This window comes from Aricia agestis, chromosome Z (assembly GCF_905147365.1).
Source record: "Aricia agestis chromosome Z, ilAriAges1.1, whole genome shotgun sequence".
Taxonomy (NCBI): domain Eukaryota; kingdom Metazoa; phylum Arthropoda; class Insecta; order Lepidoptera; family Lycaenidae; genus Aricia; species Aricia agestis.
Genome location: NC_056428.1, coordinates 7142073 through 7162060, shown reverse-complemented (window position 1 = coordinate 7162060; position 19988 = coordinate 7142073). Strand labels below are relative to the sequence as shown.

Below are 19988 nucleotides of genomic sequence, written 5' to 3'. Positions count from 1 at the left end.
GACAAAATCAGTTCCCAGAGATTTCTTCTTAGACCGGTAAGACCCTAACGGTCTAAGAAGAAATCTCTGGGAACTGATTTTGTCTTTAAACACTTTTCTTGGAACATAATATCTCATGATTTATTTATGCTTGATATTTTAACTTGCATAACTGAATCCTTTGCATCATTCATGTTACCTGGAAAACAATAAATTCAATTACATGATAAATAATAATGATTTTAATTAATTGTAATTGAAAGTATCAAAATCTTTTACCTGTACTTACCAATACACTGGGATATTTCATGTAAACACCTTGTTTTTGTTTAAAAATTGCATCCTTTTCATTTCTTTTTTGTTCGTATGTTGTCGCAAAGCTCTTTTCAAAGTTTTGGTCACGTTTAAATTAGAAAATCACATAAACTACAGAAATATTTTTCACTTTGACTCATAAACAACAGCTGCTATAGGTGACAATGACGTTAATGACAGTGTTACCATAATCAGTTTTGGAATAAAAAGCCAGTCTCATCTTTCGCTAGCCAGACTCTAGTGTTTTTGTGCTCGGTCCAATGACTAGTACTGTCCAATCACTAGTCATGTTCACTCCAAAGTTGTAACTTGTAACCTATAGGCTAAGTGTAAAACTATTAACACTCGAAAAGAAGAAGCAGAAATGACATAATCATGTTCCTATAGTGTACCAGTTTAAAGCAGGTACGAGTGCACTTGATTTGATTGGCTTTTGAGACATCAAAACTGTCAGATCCTATTCACTATTACAGTGACATTAAATGGTATATTCTAAAACACGAAACAGTTCTTTGGCCATCACTTTTTGACGAATTTGATTGGCTATTGAGATGTCAATGGCCCTGACCTGTTTACATGCCCAACATTTCTGAAATCTGAAAAAATTAAATTGGTGTTCCGTGTTTGATGCACAGCTCTACAAATATATAGGTACATATAACTAATCTGTGAAATATATACTAGTAATCTGTGTGCACAGGTTTTATGTTGGTTACTTCTTGAAATCATGAAATTGTAATAAATAGGAAGAAAATATAAAGAAAAAAGCTGTAGATATTCGTAACGTTTTCGTTTCTTTACAGTTTTAAGTTTTAACGCAGACTATATGAAATAGACTGAGAACAATATAAAATCGTAAACATGAAAACAGCATTGCTAGCAATATTTTTCTGTTTCATCGGTAAGTTTAATAAGATCTTACGTCTTACTAACGCTTATGGTCCTTTGATAACTCCACACTTCTATTTTTTAAGCTTTTGGTTTGTGAAATCAAAACTACATTTTTAATAAAATTGTACCACTTTATAGAAGCACCTTTTTCAATCATTGTAGTTAAATGTAAACTTAAAAAGACCTATTATAGTTAACCGAAACTTGTAATGCGGGGAAATCAATTAAAATTTTATAATATCTGCAGGTTGCCAGAATGTTTCTACCTCCAGAGTTCTTGAGTTAAGCGACAAGTTTATTGATATAAGTACGGAGGGCATGTGGTTTGTGAAATTTTATGCCCCATGGTGTGCCCACTGCAAAAGAATAGAGCCAATATGGGCACATGTTGCACAAGCATTGTACAACACTCCAATCAAAGTTGCTAAGGTTGACTGTACAAGATTTACGGCTGTTGCTACACATTTCAAAGTTAGAGCTTACCCAACAATTATGTTGTAAGTATATTTCTCTTATTTCTAAGATATAACTTAATTGATTTTGACATTTTGGTCATACATTTTAACCATTTATCATGAACTTATTGTTTTTAATGTTATGTGCATTAATTGTCCATTTTTTAGGGTTTCATACCCAAATGGTAAAAACGGGACCATATTACTAAGACTTTGTTGTCTGCCTGCAGGCTGTAACTCCAGAACTACCTAGCTAGAGAGTTGAAATTTTTACAGAATGTGTATATCTGTTGCCGCTATAACAAAAAATATTAAATACAATATAAAATTAATATTTAAGGGGGCTCCCATATAACAATCATAATTTTTATGGCCTTTTTTGCTCCATATCAATAATGGCAACAGGTAGATACTTGAATTTTACACAAAATCCTTAGTTATATATTGTGTACATTAATATTTAATAATAATATTAAAATAAAATGAAAAAATTAAGGGGGGCTCCCATACAAAAAACACTTTTTGGCCTAATTTTGCTCTATAGTGGTATAGAACACTTCATGCGCAAGTCCGACTCGCACTTGGCCGATTTTAATTGCTTTTTAATAATGATAATTTCTCTTAAATTCTGGGATTATAACCAAAAAGTGTTATTAACAAAATATTACCATTTCAGTATCAAAGGTTCTTACTTGCATGAGTATAATGGGGAGAGAGTTAAGGATGACATGGTGAACTATGCCATGAGAATGGCACTACCTGCCATACAGGTGGTGTCACATGCAGACAGTCTTGGCTACCTTAAAGAATCACATGATCTGTTCTTTGGCTACATTGGAAAGCAACATGGAGTGTTATGGGTATGGCTTCTTGACCTAAAATTATTTATTTGTTACTAGATGACACCCGCAACTCAGTTGCACCAAAACTCGTTTATCGCGCGGGAACTGTACATTTTTCCGGGATAAAAAGTATCCTATGTCCTTTCCTGGGACTCAAAGTATCTCCATGCCAAATTTTAGTAAAATCAGTTCAGCAGTTTTGGTGTGAAGACACACACTTTCGCATTTATAAGATATAGATAATAAAAAGTTTACTTTTACCAGCTTATTTATATAGATTAGTTCATCAAACCCCACACGGTCACCAGTGACCGAGACACAAAAGAAATTCTATTGTGTCTCGTTTTTCCATGATTGATGGGTTGATATTCAAAGCTTATTGGAATTGTATGAGAATATGAAGGATATGATATTATTAGTTTTGTTATTAATTCATCAAGCCCCATACGTAGGGAATGTTATTATTTGACAAATTTACTAAATTATCGAATAGTTCGAAATTTTTTCTTAAAAACTGATTACAAGTAAAACGAATCTTCGTACAACCTATTTGTTAATAGTATAATTTATAAAGTAAATAATTCTTCTTCTTCTTCTTTTATTTACGGCAAACCATCGCTTTTTGCGACATTCTATTCTTGTTTTTACTTTTATTAATGTCAGTCAATGTTCATTGTTATGGACGCTATCACAAAAATTATGACAAATTTTGGCAGGTCAGTACGAATATCGACGTTAAAGACATTAAAATAACATTAAATATTAGCGCGCCTTGTACAGTGGCGGTTACGACGCTCGCCTCTTTCTTGATAGGGCGAAAATGTATGAAGAAATTTGAGAGCTTTCTTATTTTTCTTATAAATGGAAATGGTATTTATTTTTATATAAAATATTTAGCTATTCATATAGGGGACTAAATAAGCAACAATTTTTTTGTATATTTATTTTCCTTAGTTCAGTGTATTTAGCTATAATGGTTGGTACCTAATCAAACCTCACTTTTTTTAATATTTTGCCATTATTGTGATGGTTAAAAGTTAAAACGTATTTATGTGAAAATCTTGTATGCGGCTATAAAATTTTTATAGTATAGACGTGGAGATGAATATATTATCTTCCATTTGAAACCAAAATATCCTTGCTGTGTGGCTCCTAATTCTTTAAAATGGTACCTGAAAATCGCTGATATTTGTGAAAAAATGTGATAGCGTCCTTTAACACTTTAAAAATGTATATAAGGTTACAGCTGGGCAATAAAGGAAATGCTGTAAATTGTAAACCGTGCTTAGTCTTACGTCGTCACCAGTCACCACTAACTAAAGTCACCAGCTACCACTACGGACACCTACGAACATCCACATCACACACACAAACACCTACCCTACCCACGAACACACACTAACTCCCACGAACACCCACAAATCCCACGAACATCCACAAACTCCCACGAACACCCATAATCACCCACGAACACCCGAAATACCCACTAATTATCACAAACACTCATAGACGAAACACACAAACACTCTCAAACAGCCACGAACTCCCACGAACATTTACAAACATCCACGAACACCTAAGAACACCAACAAACACCCACGAACACCCACGTACACCCACGAACACTTACACACAGCCACGAACATTAACGATCATCCACAAACACCCACGAACACACACATGCACGCACAAACACACTGGCACGGCTCTTTGGCACTAGCAAGTGGCATGGTAGCTGGTATTGGAACGGTCAACAGCTTAATTCACATTTAAAGCTAAAGCAAGTAGGTACACGCGGTAAATCTAATCATAGATTTGATTTTTTTATCAGAGAGAATCTAATTTACTGCCATAATAATTAAACCTTCAAAACCATAAACACTGCTAAAAACAAAATATCTAATAAATCTAGCGCATTAAACTGGTTCTTTTTTATTTTAAAAAGATAGAGGAGGTTTTCATCTTAAATTAATTTCTTTACTGCTATGCTCTAAGTCAGATAGTTTAGAAGTTATAACGATTTACTTAATATTCAGCAGGTCAGATTAGTATGAAGCCAGAGATTTTTTTAGACGAAGTTGCAGCAACTAACTTTGACTTTAACCTTAACTATAACCGGAAAAATTGACAGATGTCGTATGAGAATATGGGGTGTTTGGACGCCATATTTAACTTTAACTTTACCCACGCCTCTGGTGCAACCCAGTCTTAGACTAGATTGCACCAACTAACTTTAACTTTAACTGTAACTTTAACTTTGACTACTTTGCAAAATGTCAAATCTTTGGGTAAAGTTAAAAGTGGACGCCATCAAAACGCCATATTTAACTATAACCATAGAGCTCGATAAGGTTTTAAATGCATGTGGCGAAAAAAGGAACTAACGCTGTCATCATACAAAAACCGCAATTTTTGACAGTTCTCCTTTACCAGCAGCGCCCCCGCCCACGCGCATGTATAACCTTGTTGGATCAGCTGTCATCTGTCAATTTCTCCGGGCAAAGTTAGCCACTCTGACATTGGCAACTCACCGAGTCGGCCATTTTTAAAAGAAGAAGAAGAAGGGTAAAGTTAAAGTTAAATTTACCTTAACTATAACCATAACTTTAACTTTACCCACGCCTCTGGTGCAACCCAGTCTTAAAGTTGGAGAAAAAAAAAATTAAGCCAATTTGTCACTAAAATATGCCATAAATCATGACATCAAAGGATCGGACACCGGTGTCGGGATACATTGTATGGATTGTTCTATCTGTAGGACAATGTTACTGTTCAATTAAAAAAAATTATAACCTAACACCATACAAAAATGCTGCTGCTGCTGGTTCGGGGTTCCATATTAGCGTTCTGTTAGGGTTCTTCTAACGAGTAAAACATGGTCAACGGCGCCGATGAATCATTAAAGATCTAGAATATTCATAAATAATATTATTTTTCTAAAATAAACTTAATTATGTTCTTAATCCATATTAATGTTATGTTATGTAGCAGTTTAAGCAAAAATAAAAATTATTCTTATTATTCGAATTATTCGAAAAATTATTTGGTGAATATTCGAATAACATACCCTACCCATACGGTCACCGATGACCAAGACACAATAGAAATTCTATTGTTTCTCGTTTTTCCACGATCGATGGGTTAAACTTCTGATTAATCATTGACAATAACTTTTTTTACAGGAAATGTATTCAAATCACGCTGAAAAATATCAAGCACACAGTTGGTTTTATTCTCTGCCACATGATTTGGCACCTACTGAGAAACAACCTCCAAATGAAACTGCCATCTTTGTGTACAAAGAAAATGATGTATTTTACTTTAATAGTAAGTTCATTTACAAGAAATTTTAACAATAAAAATTATAAGACACTTATTCAAAGGCTAATTACTTCATGTAACAAGTAAAATAGTTCGTGACAATGTTACCATAATTTTATTTTTGGCAAGGCACAAAATACTACGAAATTTTATGTATTGTTTTATATAGCAAATCATACCTTTGTGATAAATAGGATTAAAGGCTATACAGTTGATCAGCCACTGATTACATGGCTTAACTAGCTGTTACTGTGGAAATGCTTTTGAGGGGCTTCCTTTACAACGAAATTAAATAAATAAGTAACCTAAATTATCGAAAAAATATTTGAGACTACAAAATTATATTTTTTTGCAGCTCATCCCGAATTATTGGAAGATAAGGAGTCTTTAAATACAACACTTGATAAATGGGTTAATTCGGAAAGATTTGGTTTCTTCCCAAAGATAACAAGATCCAATATTAATGACATTATGGATACTGAAAAATATATTGTAATTGTTGTGGTATCTGAAAATAAATTAAATGAAATAAGCCAAACTGAACGAGACTTTAAGGACATGATGGAAAGCATTATCAAGTAAGTTATTGACTTCTTCTAATATATTGTTACTCTAAGTATTTTGTGTAAAGAACAAGGGGCATTTTTGTGTGGAACCCGTATCCGAGCTGTAGCACATCCAGACGTTATATCAAATGAAAGGGCTTGAAGCTGTACATTTTATAGTATGACATGAAATCTCTAAACCATGTGAGAAAAAAGTTAACGAGGGTAGAAGGTAAGAAAAAATCACAAAAAACACCCTGTACTATTCAGGGGCGTCTTTCACTTAAGTGCGATGTGTGCGGTGCATACGGGCGCCGCGGTTCTAGGGGCGCCGAGCGCCGCTCGCACTCGGCGCGCGCCCGCGCTGGCCGGCTGCCACGGCCCACGCTATATTGACCAACGTAAAAAGAAAGAACAACGTAAGAAGAAGCTCTTCTTATATTTGTAGAATTACAGCAAAGCAAGGCGCGCCATGAGCGGCTCGGCTTTTGCAATATAAATATTATAATCTTTATTTTTTAACGTGAAATGAACCTTAAAACACATAAATGAAGCTATATATTTGGTGTAATAGTGAGTCCTATCGCTCGTTTTTTAAAAATCGGTAGTGGGAGGATTTGGATTTAGATACAAAAAAGCACAGTGAACTTAGAAAACAAACTGTGCCATGCTGGCTCTTCGGATTTAGAGAAGTTAGAGTTCTTCAATGAAATCGAATAATGAAATCGAATTAATACCGATGTTGTGATGATGTGTTGTTTAATAAGTATAGAACATGAAATTTAAAGTAAAATTGAAGTACTTAAGCGATATAAAATTTACGTTTTAGGGTTAGGCTTGTTAGGGTCAGTCAAGACTCAAGAGCACATCATGGTCAAAACCGAAAAAAAAACTTCAATCTACAAACAAATAACAATAGGGTTTTGTTATCTATTTTATATTGGAGAAATTTGACAGTACCTATGTGGTAACTTGATGTGCTGTTACGGTTCGTCTGGTGGAACGAAAGAAGCCACGGCGTAGAGTCCTCATCCTTAAGCGGCCGGACAAACAGTACTTTTACTTTGTACCTATTTCATTTTGACCGCCCACGCGCTTGTTAGTTGGCGCTAGGGTAATGTTTGCACACGGGCGCCACATGGACTCGAGACGGCCCTGGTACGATTGAATCAATTTATAGTGTTTATGGTAAGGAATCATTTCTGGAAAGTAATCGTATATGGCAAACTTGAGGAAAGTGTTGTATTTTTTAGTACATTGTTTCATATTTTATGGAAATGTATGAGAAAACAAAAACAAAAAAAAACAATCTTTCTGGATTTTATCGTATACATATTATAATCACGTTTGAAAAATGTTTCATCATTCATCCTTCACGGGGAAGTACAGCTAATAAAAAAGATAGTGTAGTATAAACTAAATATGATGTATTTTGCAGTTGCAAATAAAAACATTATTATAATTTAATTTGCTAAACTACATCACTTATCAGTAAGTATAACAATATAGTGTCAGCTGTGAACTGCGGACTGCGACTGGACCGGTTTTTGTAAGCATCGACCCTTCACATACAGGATGTTATCATTACTTTATGTACACACTGATTTATTGGTTTTATTTTAAATGTAATAATCGTATTAACAGAATATTAATACATATATCATTTTAGGATATGGTTAACTGTTGTTAAGTACACGAGCAGTTATTATGTTATGTACCCTAGCCCTACGATATAATATTATATCTTGGGGTCGGTAGATTGCTCATACCACTAGGGTGCATGCATGGATGTATACCATAATAATATTATATAAATTCACCGAGTATTAATGAACTGATCAATCCGCCCTTTTTAATTTTTATGATCATGTGTTATAAGTTATTTTTATGTATTGTTGCCACTTTTAAATAAAAAGGTATTTATACCCTATTGCACCCTAGCCCTGCGACATAAAATAATATCTTGGGATCGGTCGATGACTCATACCACTAGGGTGCATGCGTATTGTATATAGTATGTACTATCAGTATATAATATAGATAGTGAAGCCAAAAAAGACCACAATTAACATAATATTATTATCTTAATTTTGGTCCTTCACAGCCTCATCATAATATCATAGTAATAGTTTTTTAATAATTTTCTGTAATTATTTTCTTTAAATTTACTTTTTACACTTTGTGGGATGCTATTTATTAGAGATGGTAGCAAATATTCCACAGTTCTTTTGCCATAGTAATTTTTAAATTTCGGTATTTCAAATATGCCATCAGATACTTTTCTAGTCGTAGATCTGTGATGTGTAGGCATCAGTAGATTTTTATTTAAATACTGTTCACATAGTAATAATAGTTTAAATTTTTCAAAAATAGGTAATACCTTACATAACTTAAATAAGTATGAGATATCATCGTACTTGTGTCTTAATTTTGATGGTATTATTGTTTTTAAGAGTCTTAATTGTAATTTATATACTTTGTTTAAGTAGGTGTTAAATGTTCTCCCATAACTTGTAAACCCGTAGGAGATGACTGACTCTGCTAGGGCCACATACATATTTAATAAGATGTGGTATGGAACTTTACTTTTTATCAGTTTGAATTTGACTAGAATTGCCCTCAACTTATCACAAACATCATCTACATGATATGACCAGTTAAATCTATTGTCCACAATTAGTCCTAGATACTTATGATGTGTCACTTGTTCAATTTTCACACATATTGTGTCTTTAAATTCTTTTTCATCATGTAAGCACTTGTGATCGTGCGCAATGATATACATGCGATGAGTGAATATGTATTATTTTTGTTTTCTTTGCATTTATTACAAGGTTAGCATCATGGGCCCATTTAGCAATCCGTGTAAAGTCTTCTTGCAACAGTTTAGCTGCCCTACTAATATTTTCACTAACAGCCATCAGACAGGTGTCATCTGCGAACTGGAGTAGAGGACAATTCTTTACTACATTTTCCATGTCATTAACATACGAGAGATAGTGCTTTGGACCGATCACGGACCACTGAGCTGTTCCATCTTCAATATCAACATCATCACTAAATTCATTTCCTATTTTTACTTTATATTTTCGGCCTGATAAGTAATTTTTGCACCATTTTAATATGTGACCCCTAATTCCAGAATTGTCTAGTTTTTGCAGTAGTGTACTGTGTTTTAAAGTATCAAAGGTTTTGCTAAAATCTATAAAAAGTAGTAGTACGTGTTTTTTGTTATCTAAACATTTATTTACCTCGTTTATAAACTTGGATAATAACTGTCCGGTCGATTTCTTAGGTTGAAATCCATATTGGTTAGCTGATAGTATGTCATTTTTAGTATAGAAATTTTGTATTTGAGAGCACACAAACTTTTCTACTATTTTGTCAATAACTGGCAATATAGTTATAGGCCTATAGTTGCTATATTCAATGTGACTACCACTCTTATAAATTGGTCTTACGATTCCTGTTTTGAGATGCTGCGGATATATTCCACTTCTTCCGCTTGTATTAATTAATTTTACTATCACATTTATTATTTTATGAGCGACACTTTTTATATCTATACATCGAATCCTATCAATTCCGGGAGATTTATTGTCATTAAGTCCTTGTATAATTTTGAGAACGTCTTTAGATGTTGCTTTCTTAAAAAGTATTGATTTATTTACGGGAACTTCGTAATCTGATTTATTTAAGATGAATTTACTACAATTTGGGAAGATTTTCTTTACACTTTCACGAAATTCTACAGATTCTACGGACGAAGTCGCGGGCAACAGCTAGTAACTAATAAGTATGATTAGTTCTATGTTACAATGAAGTAAAAAATAAAACGCCATCTGTTGAATCGTATTAGAACTAAAATGTTCATTGCATCGATATATTTCTGGATTTTTTATAATATTATACATAAAATATATTTAAGATTTTTTAAATATTATTTTAATACACATCCAAGACCCGGAACATTGAAAACTTTTTGTTCCGGGTTTTGCGGGACTCGAACCCAGGACCCGCGAGATGAGCGCTGGCCACGCGCAATGCGAATTAATTTTTATCGATGTTTTCATGGAAATAAGATATTTTCCCGCATCAAAATGTAGCCTATGTCCTTTCTCAGACTGTAGAATAACTGTGTACAAAATTTCATTGCAATCGGTTCAGTAGTTTTGGCGTGAAAGCGAGACAGACAGACAGATATACTTTCGCATTTATAATATTAGTATGGATTGTATCACGGGGAGTGCTCTAAGAATTTGTTCGGAATCATACCACCTCCAGGCTCCAACTTTTCGCCATCGCTCCACGCAAAAAATATACCACCCTCATCACTTTGATGAGTGGCAGTCTTCCGCCGTGCGTTTTTTGCGTAACTTTCTGCTGCGCACTGTAAAACTGTGAAATAAACTGTCACTATATTTTCAATACGACCTGCAAACCTTCAAAGGCCGGCAAGTGGCAACGTACTTGCAGCTCTTCTAATGTTGCGAGTATCCATGGGCGACAGTATAGTTGCTTTCCATCAAGTGACCCGTTTGCTCGTTTGCCCCCTTATTTTATAAAAACAATCATATAACCGATATCGTGTACTTAATAATCCTTAAAAAAACAGTACATATTGTATACAGATTATTTTCTATACCAAACTAACATTCTATACTGTCAGATAAAAAAGTGATAAATATTTAAACATTAAATTCATGAATACATAATTATAACACTGTACATCTGTATTAAAAATGTTTTTACTACGTACTAATCGCCACACTATCGTTTGTAGCATCGCGTCGTCCTAACTCCTAACTATCATAGATTCCTATAAGAAAAGTCAATTAGTTACGATCGTTTTTAAAGTAGGTACTCGGTGATTGTTTAATCCAAAAAGGACATTGTATTTGGGATACAGTATAAGTAGTCTACTATGCTACATATAAATGGTTTCAATCGATTCCGGGTTTTTGGTCCATACATTTTTGGGCATTCACCTTTGATTCAAGCACTAGCGTATATGTAAAAATTTTTAATGAAAATGTTTTCTTCAAAATTTGTGTAATATAAGAACATTAGTAACTTTAGTTACGCAAAATATGAAAGTAAAAGGGAGGATTCACAATATTTTATTTGAAATAGAGAGCTAAAGACAGAATAGAGCAAAAATAAACACATACCCATAGACATAATATATATAGCATTATAGGTTTATGCACATACCTGTGAAATGTATATTTTTCAGGATTATTCTTATGATTTACAAGCCATCAAGTATAGAACAAGTAAGCATTTTTAAATCTATACTAATATTATAAATGCGAATGTATCTCTGTCTGTCTGTCTCGCTTTCACGCCAAAACTACTGAACCGATTGTAATGAAATTTTGTACACAGATAGTCTAAAGCCTGAGAAAGGACACAGGCTACTTTTTAACTGGAAAAGGGGGTTGTAAGGGGGTGAAAATGCGTAAATTTGGTCAAATTAAGTTAGTTCCAAAAACTCAAAATAGATGGCGCCAAGAGTCCCCTAGATCGCGCTATTGCTTGCTCATGCGTATTTCTATAAGAGGTGGTACCATGTTAAGTTACGATTTTCGATTCTTTCGATTGTTATACACGTTCTATACTAATATTATAAATGCGAAAGTATCTCTGTCTGTCTGTCTGTCTGTCTGTGTGTCTCGCTTTCACGCCAAAAGTCAAAACTGAACCGATTGTAATGAAATTTTGTACACAGATAGTCTAGTCTAAAGCCTGAGAAAGGACTTAGGCTACTTCTTACTGGAAAAAGGGGTTGTAAGGGGGTGTTTATGCGTAAATTTGTTCAAATTAAGTTAGTTCCAAAAACTGGAACAGATGGCGCCAATAGTCACCTAGATCGCGCTATCGCTTGCTCATATGTATTTCTATAAGAGGTGGTACCATGTTCAGATAATATTTAGATTCTTTCGATTGTTATACATGTTATTAAATAACTCACGTACCAACATAGAGACCAGAAACATCAGTCTACCAATAATAAATACTAAATAGTTTATGGCCTATGGGTATTGGCTATTGGGCAAAGCTAAAGTTGTGTAATGCATTATGCAGCTAAGTTGTGTAACGCTAAATAAGCTTTAAAAGGTATAAAAAAGTTTAATTTAAAAAAAATCATATTATGTGCACATTAACACGGCTGTTTTGGGTATTTTGATTTAAGGGGTACCAGGGTTTTAAAAAGCTTTTGACACCAATTTTATTAACACCGCGCGCTATAAACTGAAGTCCACGCGGACGAAGTCGCGGGCAACAGCTAGTATAATAATATTTATTAAAATTACCAACAAATCTATATCTCTATACTTATAATAAAGTCGTAGAGGTAAAATTTTTATACATTGAAAATAAACTTGAAAAAACGAGTCAGGGGCATGTAAGAAGATTAGTAGAACACATTTAAACCGTTTTTGAAAGTTTTGCTTCTCTGTCTGTTTGTCTGTTTGTACAGGCTAATCTCTGAATCCGCTGGACCGATTTCAATGAGATTTGGCATGATGACACCTTACATCCCTGGTCAACATCTTAGATACTTTTTAACCGATTTTCGAAAAAAGAGGAGTTAATGTTTACTTTGCTGTTTGTGGTCAAATTTTCAAAATTCTTTTTTTGTTGTATAGATTGCCCGAATTTCAACTGCCTGCCTGTTGTCATTATTGATATCGAGCAAAAAAGGCCAAAAAATCATGTTTATTGTATGGGTATGAACCCTTGAATATTTATTTTATTTTCAGTATAATTTGTTATAGCGGCAATAGATATACACAATCTATAAAAAATTCAGAACTCTAGCTATAACGGTTCTTGAGATACAGCCTGGAGATAGACAACGGAGTCTTAGTAATAGGGTCCCGTTTTTACCCTTTGGGTACGGAACCCTAAAAACGGTGACTTGATAAGTAATGGAGTTGAAGAAACTCCTCGAAATTAACAACGACAACCAAAGTGATTACCAATTCTAGCAAAGGTCTGGATGGATAATAACGGATATTAACCACTGCGTATCTCAATTCGTTACCGGCCATGGTAATGTCAAACTTTACGGATCTAAGTCACTAGCATCAGTCGAGCACATAGGTAGAAATGGTAGAATATGTATGTACGACCGAAGGCAGTATGTTTGAATAAACCTTTCTGTGAATAAACCTCACATCATGTACTCTGGGAGAGTTTTTTCTGCCAAGACGAAATATTCTACAATGCTAGACAACCTACAGTGTAAATCTGATGTCGCTAACTACGGTGATATCGTGGACAGCGCTATAAGAACTTAATCCGTGCCTTCAAGAGTTTTTGTCACAATAATTATTATTGGCAACAGTCCACAACAAATTCCAATATTAACTTAGCTATACCTACTGTGGCCTCCATCCCCTGTCCACGCCAAGCAGTCTTCAAAGAAAGGATTTTTCAAAACGATAAGTATCTGAGGTTCAAGTTTCCTGGGTCTTTGATGTAAATTAACAATTTCGTGTGTAATATAGATCCAACTTAAATAGTCGTAGATGGGTGTTCAATTTTCTAAATCTCGATTTTAATAACATACATTCACGCGGACGAAGTTGCGGGCAACAGCTAGTTGAACAATATTTTGGAAATACCGAAAGGGCATAAAAACGATTGACGACTTTTGACGACCTGTCAAATAAAAGTTGTTACAATTTTCATTAGACTGCCTCTCTCTTTTGATCTTGTTATAATATAGATTACTAGCTGTTGCCCGCGACTTCGTCCGCGTGGACTTCAGTTTATAGCGCGCGATGTCAACAAAATTGGAGGGAAACTAAATGATAATATAATTCTTTAGGATGTGTTACGTACACATCCTAAAGAATTATCATTTAGTTTTTCCTTATAAAGTGCAAATAACAACGCTAAATGTATGGGCAAGCGCCCCAGTGTAACGAGTTTCTCCATACAAAAGTGAATAAAAAATTTGGTCTTTCAGCGCTGCTACTATCACAGTAAACTCTATGAAAGGAACACATACACACCCTAAAGTATTATCACTTAGACTTATGTATAATACTAGCTGTTGCCCGCGACTTCGTCCGCGTGGACTTCAGTTTATAGCGCGCGATGTCAACAAAATTGGTGTCAAAAGCTTTTATAAAAAAAACCTGGTACCCCTTAAATCAATACAGCTGTGCAGTGTGCACACAATAAGTATTTCATTATTTTATATTAAACTTTATATTTTATGCCAAATTTTAAAGCTTACTTAGCCCTCCAATTACACAACTTTACCCATAAACTATTTATCATTGATAGATTTAAGTTTACGTCACTGCACAGATAAAGTACTGAGTTATTTAATACCGTAGAATAGATATAACAATCGAAAAAAATCAAAACTTAAGAGGATTCCACACCGCCGTTTTTCCATACAAACGCTGTCCCCTGTTTTCTCCCTGGATAATGCCGGTAGAGTTATGATTTTTTTTCTGAATATCTATGGCCACTATAAGCATGTCCCTATGTTTTCTTTTTTTTCATAATTTAATTATTAAAAAAGATAAGAACGTCCAAAAACCCAAAAAATGGCCAGATTTTCCTCTGTGTTAAAACACCCAGAAAACAAAACTGGCTAGAATATACAAAAAATAAAACATAGGAACACAGCTCAAGCCTTGCTTTAATTCTTAATGAAAAAATTACTTAAATCGGTTAAGTTTTGGAGAAGGAATCAGCGGAAAACGAATCGAAGATTTTCTGTTCTTTTATTAGAACTTTTGTCGTGTTGTCTCTATCGCGCTCTGCGGTGGGAGATTTGAGATTGGTGAGACAGCAATACATTTTCAAATACCTATTTTCAATTTCTCTCGCCCCTGGTGTATCCTCTTAAATGTAAGATGATACCACGTCTTATAGGAAGACTTTTGAGCAAGCGTCAGCGCGATGTAGAAGACGCACGGCGCCATCTATTATGAATTGTTGGAACTAACTTAATTTGAACAAATTTACGCATTTTCACCCCCTTACAACCCTTTTTTCCAGTAAAAAAGTAGCCTATGTCCTTTCTCAGCCTTTAGACTATCTGTATACAAAATTTCATTACTATCGGTTCGGTAGTTTTGGCGTTTGGCGTGAAAGCGAGAGACAGACAGACAGAGATACTTTCGCATTTATAATATTAGTATAGATTATGTGCACACTGCACAGCTGTTTTTGGGTATTTTGATTAATTAAGGGCCGCGCTACACCGGAATGGCAGCGGCGAGGCGAGCACTTTCAGCGCTGCCATTCCGGTGTAGCGCGGCCCTAAGAGGGGTACCACTTACCAGGGTTTTAAAAAGTTTTTAAATTTGACACAAATTTTGTTGACACCGCGCGCTATAAACTAATATTATATAGTAGAATAAAAACAATATTATATAGTAAAGTAGGTATGATTAGTTCTGTTACAATAATTAAGTAAAAAATAAAACGCCATCTGTTTTCATATATTAGAATTAAAAATGCAATATCAATGCAATCAACGCATTGATATATTTTCTGGATGGAATATAGGCCAACACGGTACACTCGAACTCCTTTATTTTAGAGCGCCATCTGTTGTCAACTTGTCACATATATTAGAAATGCAGTAGGAGTTCTATAAGATAAGATAGATTGATTATTATTATACCAAGTGATTATATTATTAAACATAATATTCTAACGTATTAAAAACTATAAACAAAAACTACTAACTAATAAGTATGATTAGTTCTATGTTACAATAAAGTAAAAAATAAAACGCCATCTGTTGAATCGTATTAGAACTAAAATGTTCATTGCATCGATATATTTCTGGATTTTTTATAGTATTATACATAAATTGATACATTTAAGATTTTTGAAATATTATTTTAATACACATCCAAGACCCAGGAACATTGAAAACTTTTTGTTCCGCCTGCGGGACTCGAACCCAGGACCCCCGGGATGAGCGCTGCCCACGCGCAATGCGAATTAATTATCATCGATATTTTCATGGAAATAAGATATTTTTCCACATCAAAATGTAGCCTATGTCCTTTCTCAGACTCTAAAATAACTGTGTACAAAATTTCATTGCAATCGGTTCAGTAGTTTTGGCGTGAAAGCGAGACAGACAGACAGACAGACATACTTTCGCATTTATAATATTAGTATGGATAGTATGAATTAGAAATGCAGTAGTTCTATAAGATAAGATAGATTGATTATTATTATACCTAGTGATAATATTATTAAACATAATATTCTAACGTATTAAAAACTATAAACAAAAACATAATAACTTATAAGTATGATTACTTCTATGTTACAATGAAGTAAAAAATTAAACGCCATCTGTTGAATCGTATTAGAACTAAAATGTTCATTGCATCGATATATTTCTGGATTTTTTATAATATATTTATATATATATATATATATATATATATATATATATATATATATATATATATATATATATATATATATAGCCTATGTCCTTTCTCAGACTCTAGAATAACTGTGTACAAAATGTAACTGCAATCGGTTCAGTAGTTTTGGCGTGAAAGCGAGACAGACAGACAGACAGAGATACTTTCGCATTTATAATATTAGTATGTATATATAATAATAGTCTAAAATTACAATAGAACAATGAGAGAAATTAACTTCTAGGCAGATGGCGGACCCAAGTAATTTGGTCGCGTTTAAAGTTAAACCCAACCGACAGATCACAATTAACATTAAATTGACATGATCCGACTACATGACGTTGGTCTGTCATCTACCTAGGAATCAATCATTCAAATTGTAATCGAACACCAAATATAGTATAGCATAACAGCATATATGTGTTTTTTTATGGCTGTTGGCTATAAATAACCATAATAAATGCCAGTGTCAAGTATTAAATGGCGAGGAAAAAAAATTGTATGACGTTTCTCTCAGCGAAATTGACTACGTGACAAAACTCTACACCCCATCCCCCCCTCTCGTGACGCGTAGTATTTTGAAGACCCCCCTCCCCCCCCTAAATGGGTCACGTAGTATGGGTATGCTCCCTAAGGGTACTATGCTAAGGATGATTAAAAATATTGTTGTACTACTTTTGTCATAATACAGATAAAAATCAAGTTTTGAATCTATTGCAGAGAGAATAAACATATTGTTGATGTAAGGATGATTAAAAATATTGTTGTACTACTTTTGTCATAATACAGATAAAAATCAAGTTTTGAATCTATTGCAGAGAGAATAAACATAATCTTCACCAGCGATTCCAATTTGGATGGACGGGAAATCAAGAGTTAGCTAACTCAATAGCAATGTCAGAGCTGACTGTACCACATCTGATAGTCCTCAACTCCACAACAAACCACCATCATATTCCTGAAGACGATCCAGTGCTGATGACTCCGGAGGCCATATTGATATTTTTAGATCAAATACACAAGCAGATGGCACCGGTGAATATTTTTCTGATGATAATTAGATACCCAATTGAAAATAGCCGTGTTTAGCATGAAAATGGACAATGGCTGTTTGTTGTAGCTGTAAACAAATCACCTCAAAAAAGCTCTTTTAACACTGCTTTTTCACAGATTTTGTAACCATTAATATTGTCATTGCAAAACCCTAAGGAAACATGATATTTGCCTATAATAAAACTAATTTCTTACTATGACACATCTCTTGCTTACTAAAACATTTCAAATAAAAAAAATATAATGTCAGGCGTACGGCGGGAACAGCTGGGCGGTGCGTGTGTACCGCGCGGTGTGGGAGGCGCGGACGTCGCTGGCGCACATGTGGCGCGGGAACCCCGTGCTCACGGCGCTCGTGTTCGGCCTCCCGCTCGGCTTCCTGTCACTTATTTGCTACTCCATCTGCTGTGCCGATATATTGGACGCCGATGAGGACGAGGGCTCAGGTATGTTGTTTGTTTTTAGGGTTCCGTACCCAAAGGGTAAAAACGGTACCCTATTACTAACACTTTGATGTCTGTCCGTCTGTCTGTCTGTCTCCAGGCTGTATCTTAAGAACCACTATAGCTAGACTTTTGAAATTTTCACAGATTGTGTAATATGTGTATATCTGTTGTTGTTATAACAAAATAAATAAATTTTGTTATAGCTAAAAACAAAATAAATATTTAAGGGGGCTCCCATACAACAAACATTATTTTTTTGCTTCTTTTTGCCCGTTCTCAATAATTTCAGCAGGTAGGCACCTGAAATGTTCACAAATTGCTCAGTTGTATATTTATTAATTTAATTTAAGTACATCTAAATAAAATTAAAATAAACTAAAGTAAATAATTAAGGGGGGCTCCCATACAATATACACAATTTTTGCCTATTTTTGCTCTATTATGGTACGGAACCCTTCGTGCGCGAGTTTAAGTCGCACTTGGCCGATTTTTTTTTCAAATTATCTACATAATGTATGCTGTACGTCGTGAAACTTGCGTCCCTGTGTACGTAAAACAGCGACGTAATGGGCGACAAGTGTAAGTAGACTCTAGCGGAGGGACACGACACTTCACGGCCCAGGGGTTTTCTTTGTGTAAAATTGTACATTTAAACAAAAGCTGAACCATGTGACATGGTCCATGGAACTCTAGAACGGGACGTGAAGTGTCGCGTTGCTTCGCTGCAGTGCTGCAGTATAAGTACCGTTTCAACTTAAAGACTTCTAGAGTAATTCTTTAAGCTCATTAACTTGTCATATGATGTTTTTATTTTTATTTTTTACAGATGAAACACACGAGAAGAAAGATTAAAATAAATATTTAATTTACATTAAGTTCAGTTTGTTGAAGTAAGTGCTTATTTTAGTGGACGTGTGGTGTATATTACACTACATCCATTACTAATATTGTAAATTGCAGTGTCTGTCTGACTCGCGACTCGACCTCTTCACGCTAAGTGGATATAAATAAAATTTAGTTATACATATTATGTACCATCGAGGAAATTGATTCCTAGGCAGTTGACGGACCGTATCATGTGGCTTTTATCGCGAAAAATGCACGGTTCCAGCGCTATAAACAAATTTCTGCACGAACAAGTCAACATATTCTAGTGAGGTAATTCATATAATATTATTAGGATCTCATGTTTTAATATTACTTATAGTAAATTGATATTTTGTTGCATAGTGAAATTTAAGTATAAGAAAATGGATGAAAATAGTACTTACCTAATAAGTATAATTTCAATAACAATTTTTTTTCTTAAGTATTTATGACTACTGCTTACTAAGATAATATGTATTATGTAAGTAATAATATTAATGTTAATATTAGTATTACATAATGTATATGAACATTTTGTTCCTTTTATTATAAATGGTTGTAAGTGAAATTTATGTTAGGCTACATTCTTTAATAAGTATCTTTAATTTTTTATAATAAAAAGTGAAATAGACCTAGATAATTATTGTTAAAACCTTATTATAACAATAATAATAATTAATAATCATTATAATAGTATCAATCATGTGGCATTTATGTAATTGATAAACAAGCATAAAATTAATATACTTACCTAGCGGAGTAGTGCAACAATCTCGAGCTGTCAAACGAAACCGAAATTAATTTACATCTGTGTGCACAAATATATTTACGTGTGCGTTTTAGTAAT

The 19988-nt window shown here is 34.1% G+C and overlaps 1 protein-coding gene across 1 annotated transcript; it reads left to right on the top strand.

Moving 5' to 3' along the window:
• Positions 1-999: 999 nt before the first annotated feature.
• Positions 1000-19606, top strand: LOC121739196 (protein disulfide-isomerase TMX3). Its single transcript, XM_042131546.1, has 8 exons — positions 1000-1195; positions 1433-1682; positions 2317-2500; positions 5665-5809; positions 6159-6381; positions 17594-17810; positions 18079-18274; positions 19101-19606. Exons 1-8 carry the CDS (start codon positions 1156-1158, stop codon positions 19124-19126), a joined length of 1281 nt encoding a protein of 426 aa, XP_041987480.1. The 5' UTR covers positions 1000-1155; the 3' UTR covers positions 19127-19606.
• The last annotated feature ends 382 nt before the right edge of the window (positions 19607-19988 follow it).

What these genes read in the sequence shown, in the direction of transcription:
- LOC121739196 (XM_042131546.1), top strand. Translation starts at nt 1,156, where the DNA reads ATGAAAACAGCATTGCTAGCAATATTTTTCTGTTTCATCG. An exon ending in TGATGTATTTTACTTTAATA is followed by an intron (nt 5,810 to 6,158) that starts GTAAGTTCATTT and finishes ATTTTTTTGCAG; the next exon opens with CTCATCCCGAATTATTGGAA. An exon ending in TACACAAGCAGATGGCACCG is followed by an intron (nt 17,811 to 18,078) that starts GTGAATATTTTT and finishes ATATAATGTCAG; the next exon opens with GCGTACGGCGGGAACAGCTG.